Source organism: Myotis davidii, unplaced genomic scaffold, assembly GCF_000327345.1.
Source record: "Myotis davidii unplaced genomic scaffold, ASM32734v1 scaffold573, whole genome shotgun sequence".
In the NCBI taxonomy this organism is placed as follows: Eukaryota; Metazoa; Chordata; class Mammalia; order Chiroptera; family Vespertilionidae; genus Myotis; species Myotis davidii.
Window position 1 is genome coordinate 2,721,644 of NW_006285997.1, and position 5,127 is coordinate 2,726,770.

Consider the following 5,127-nt stretch of genomic DNA (forward strand, 5'->3'; position numbering starts at 1 on the left):
AATAAAATAAAAATAATCACAGGGATGAAAAGTACAGCACAGGGAATATTGTAATAACTATGTTCGGCTTCAGATGGGTACTGGACTTATCAGGGATCATTTCATTAGGTATATAAATATCTAATTGCTATGTTGTACACCTGAAACTAACATAATATTGTACATCAACTGTAACTGAAAAATAAATTTTTAAAAAAGTAATACTTCTTTAATCAGAGCTGACATTTAGAATAAATCAGCATGAAGTACTGTCAGGATTTAACTGTTAAGATACAAGGGAAAAATATTTCCAACATCAAAAAATATATCATGTAGGTACAAGAATGCCTCATTAAAATGTACAATTCTAACAACATACATTTTCAGTCAAAGATTTTAATAGTTGAAAGTCCTGGGGCATTTCCACTGACCTAATTTTTCTAAAAACAAATAAATAAATTCGGGTTACCTTGTCCAGAGCAAACTTAGTGTTTCCTACTGAAGACAAGGACAGCGTGTAAGATCCAACAAGGATAAAGTTGCTGGTGCGCACAGCATGGAGACCGCCCGGGCTGGCCATCACTGGAGAGAAAGGGGCTGGGGCTTAGTTCGGAGTGACCTCCCTAAGTGTAAATCACTCCTCACCTCACCCCGACAGAATGACATTAACCTGCCACAGAGAAACTGCATTTTCTCCATCTCCAAACAGGAAGGGAAAATATCAAACTGTCTAGTGACAGCAAACTGTTACATATTTTATATTTAACTATAGTAGAGTTTAGGCACGTCTGAATATTTGGGACCAATAGGTTTTTAAAGATACAGAGCCTCAAAATGTGCACATAAAATGCATGGGAATGAGAGAGAAGACTCCATTGCCATAGTCTAGGTGGCATACTTAGCAGCACAGACGATGCTGCACGGTGCTTCTTAGTTACTCTGTACCAAGAAGAGACCAAAAGCCCAAAGGAGGTGAGTGAAACCAGCTCAACCCTAATCCCTGCCTAAAGCCGTTCTAGAAGGTCCTTCCTGGCTTACAGGTACCCCAGGTCCCACTGTGCTAGGAAGATGCTTTTCTGACAAGATTCAATGCCAGTCATGGTCAGCAAAGCTAACAGAGGTCAACTCCACAGTGCTGACAGCCATAGCAAATCTGCAAGGAAGATGGGCCGGGGGACAGGCATTGCTGCTGCTGCCAGGGTCACGTGACCGGCCTCATGGACACTGCTGCCAGGGCCTGAGAGATGTGTGGCATCTGACAACGGAGACCGGACAGTAATCTCACGTGGTACTAAACCACATAGAGCATGCCTTTCCAAGGAGACTGTGTAAACACCCATAAACCGAGATGGCTGCACATGCGACTGCAATTGCTTGGCTCTCTTCCTTACTCTAGTGTTTCAAACAGTTCAAGATCCACTCACCTGAAGAATGAAGGCTGCTTTTCTAAAACAGGGTGTGAAGAAGAAACAAGTTATTTTCTTTATCGGATAAAAGATTTGAATATTAAATACAAAACTCTTTAACACTGCAAGAACTTTCAGAACACATTTTTTTCTACATAAATATGAGATTTTCCCCCCAGTAATATATTTTAAAGATTTCCAAAGTGGTAAGGATTTAGAAATATTTACAATCATATGTGTAACATGAAGATTTCACAAGGAGGCTCAATTTTTTAAAAATTCCACTTACTGAAGTTATAGATGTGAGAAGTCGCTTTGGAGTGATAGCCTAAAAGAAAGCATATCAGAATATTTTCTATTAAACATTATGATTTAGAGTTTAAAAATAACCAATCCTAAGACACTCCCACATAGAAAATAATTCTTAAATATGAATATGCTTGAGTCTTTTATTAAGGTATTACCCATACTATCACTCTTTCTCTGTTAAAGCTAAATAAAATTCTTTTAAATGATGGCTTGAAAAAGAACAGAAGAGCAAAGAGCAGGAGGAATGAGAAGCCAGCTGGAGTCCTGCCCCCACACCTCTCCTAAGCCCTGGTGCAGAGGACGTAGAGACCAGACTCCAGGGAAGGCTGGGGAAGACAAAGGGGTAATACAAGTAAACTGTCAAATACCAGAGAGAACAGAACCATCAAGCCGAGTGCATGAGGAGCTATACTTAGGATTATAAATTTATGTCAGTGTTCATACCTATGAAATGCAGTACCTGAAATCTGGGGCATAAAAATTGTCCAAAAACTTGATAATCATTAAAAATTATACATATGGAAACTGGTATAGTATCTGTGGTTTCTGATACAAAATGGTTATTATAATTTGCTGGGTTTCTTTCATCCTCACCTTGGATTTGTATGCCTTTTTCTTCTTATCTGGCACTGAGGGGTCTTTCTTTTGCACCTAATACACAAATCCAAAGCATAACTAGTTTAAATCTGTTATCTTTAAGACAACATACTAGTAGTTATTTTAGAGAGCTTTAACTGCTTACCAAGCTGTAAACTTCAATACTGATTTCAAAGTCATTGGACACATCTTCCCTGAAAACAAAGCATTAAAACTGTAACAAAAATACCAAGTGATAGCCCAGGATGACGTCACCATACTGTTAAAAGACTCAGAGCAAAAGAATTCACTGTGTTTCAACTAAAGACAATATAGCTCTCAACCGCTTACGAATATATAATTAGTAAGAACAATTTTTTCAAATATTTTCTTCAGTAATTTACAACTCAAGATCTTCAATAATGGTAATTTTTTTCAAACTTAAATTTGACTTGTTTCAAAATAAGTCTGTGACACTAAATATGTTCTTTTGCTGAGATTTGAATATTAAGTATGTAATGAGATTTAAAACATACATAAAAAATTATGATCATTATTTTTATATGCATATGCATATCTACACAGATACACATTTTAAAATACTCAAAACATTAAATTCCGATAGTCACGTGGAAGCAACATGCTACTCAATGGAAAGAAATGTCAGAAACAGAAGAGTTAAACCAACAAATTGGAAACTGAGTTGTGTGTCCACATAAAAAGAATGACCATTCTGCATTTCACAGGTTATAAGCCCACCTGTGTGCTTAGGCTGTATTAACTACTGAAGGGAAAGGTGAGCTGCCAACCGCCTGATGTACTCACAGAGTGTACGTGGTGGAGAACGTCAGGGCATCGCCGTTCAGGGAAGTGGTAGTGTTTGCCAGCGGGGTGGCCACCATGTTCTCGGCTCCTGCCTTCAGTATGATCAGGAAGGAGTAAGTTGCTGCATCTGCAGGAAGGAATCACATTACAGAATCAGATCAAGCAGAATTGGATTTAGATAACGAGCATTCTGGAAGACCAGAGGAATAAAGGAATACTGCACTGACTTATATAAAATTCATTAAAAATTTTCTAAAATCAACTTTCCAGACACAAAGGTAAGTAAGACATAAGCAGATGATCATAATGCTAGAATAAGCCTCATCACGGGCTCTCACACTATGGGAGTTACAATAACTTCACACCCCTCAAATTCTGCTGGCTTCGCATTTTACCTAGTGACCCCTATTCTTGAGCTAATAGTATACAACTCAATGGTATATATCCGAGTATGCATCTGAGCATGTACTACTATATTTCAAAACTGAGATCAAAATACTATACTTGTGAAACTTCCTCAGAGATAAATTCTAATGAAACATGAACTATTTCTTCACTATCTGTCATTAAATAACCACAGATTTCAAGGTACACATTAAATGACCAACAGATTTCTGCCCACAACCCACCAAAACAAGACAACAGCAAGAATTAGAACTTAGGTCACCTCTTTCCTACCAAAATACTCAAACCTTGAAAGGTCCCCACTCTTTACTTTCCCCACACTTCAAATTTGCTTCTCACCTAGTCTAGGTCTCCATTCTCTCAAAGAGAATGTCTCACACAAAAATTTAAAGGGAAGTTTACTTATTCAATCTAGAGGGGCAGAGGGAATAAAAGTTCAATACAAGTATGACCACTATGGGGCTCTTAACTCCCCCAAATGCTATAAATTCAGAATTTATAGAACAACTTTCTATAATGAGATGAATTTCACATAGAATAAAGTAAGTAAAATGAGCCATTTTAGATGCCCTAAATACTTGCCACAATAAAATTAATGAAACTGATTGCTATGTCAGGATAACTCATCTCAGGAAAATGATGTATGTTCAAAATTATCTTTAACTAACTTCACTTTCATTTAGAGCTTTGTCTGTTACTGTGTGGAACAGTGAGCTCCCATATGAACTGTCCTTGGTTATTTTTACACACATCTTCACAAAAGGATTTTAAGACCCAAGACACAAGCTTTGTAGCTTTGTGTATGCTCTCCAATTGTTCCCATTTGCACAATTCCAAGCCAGATGAGGTTCATAATCACAAATAAGATCTAGAACGCAGGCAAATAAAAACCTCCATACCTGGTTTCTGAACTGTGCTGCAGACAAAATCTGCCTTGAGAGGCAAACGGATTTCTGACAAAGTGACTGACCCTTTGGACGGGACAAATTCACGTTGGGAGAGGAGACCAGCCTTGTTCTTCCTCTGAGGTCCTTCACTCTTCAGTTTATTCAGCTCATCAATCAAAAGTGTTCTCTTCTCAGCTATGTAAAACGATGCAAGTTAATATTTCAAATATTAAAAGTTGCAACTGTTTCTAAAAGAGGCCAATTATGTGGCAACAGTACAGAAGCCCAAAGACAAAATGAGTAACTTTCTTTAAAGAAACAGATGGTAGGTAGTTGGGAAAAACCTTAATTGGTCATCTGTTTACCAAGTTCCAATAATTTAATGCTTCAACTATTGGTCAGTTTTCTTATGTGATATAATCTTTCCACCATTCATCACCACACATACATACACACACACACACAAACAACAAAATTCATACCCTTTTTTAGCTACAGATAGGTAGGTAGACAGAGTGTGGGCATGTAAATACTAGTATATCCATATATTCATTCTCAGCTTTCTCTGCACAACTGCATGCCTTCAAATGCTTTCCCGTCTCTTTTATCCTTTCATGCAAACTACATCTCATTTTGTGTGGCGGGTGTTCACAGACGTTATCCAGAACAAAAAAGTAGATGAACTGAACCAGGGTATCAGAAAAGGCCCTTTCTCCACAATTAGAGGTGTCAGACCATTC

General features: G+C 37.7%; 1 protein-coding gene across 1 annotated transcript in view; it reads right to left on the reverse strand.

The window, feature by feature from the left end:
• The window catches only part of ANLN (anillin actin binding protein), a 39,353-nt gene that overhangs the window by 13,089 nt on the left and 21,137 nt on the right, over nt 1–5,127 (reverse strand). The window contains 7 exon segments of the mRNA XM_006779444.2: nt 449–561; nt 1,404–1,425; nt 1,675–1,713; nt 2,289–2,345; nt 2,437–2,485; nt 3,096–3,222; nt 4,400–4,582. Coding sequence (XP_006779507.1) covers nt 449–561; nt 1,404–1,425; nt 1,675–1,713; nt 2,289–2,345; nt 2,437–2,485; nt 3,096–3,222; nt 4,400–4,582 — 590 coding nt within the window.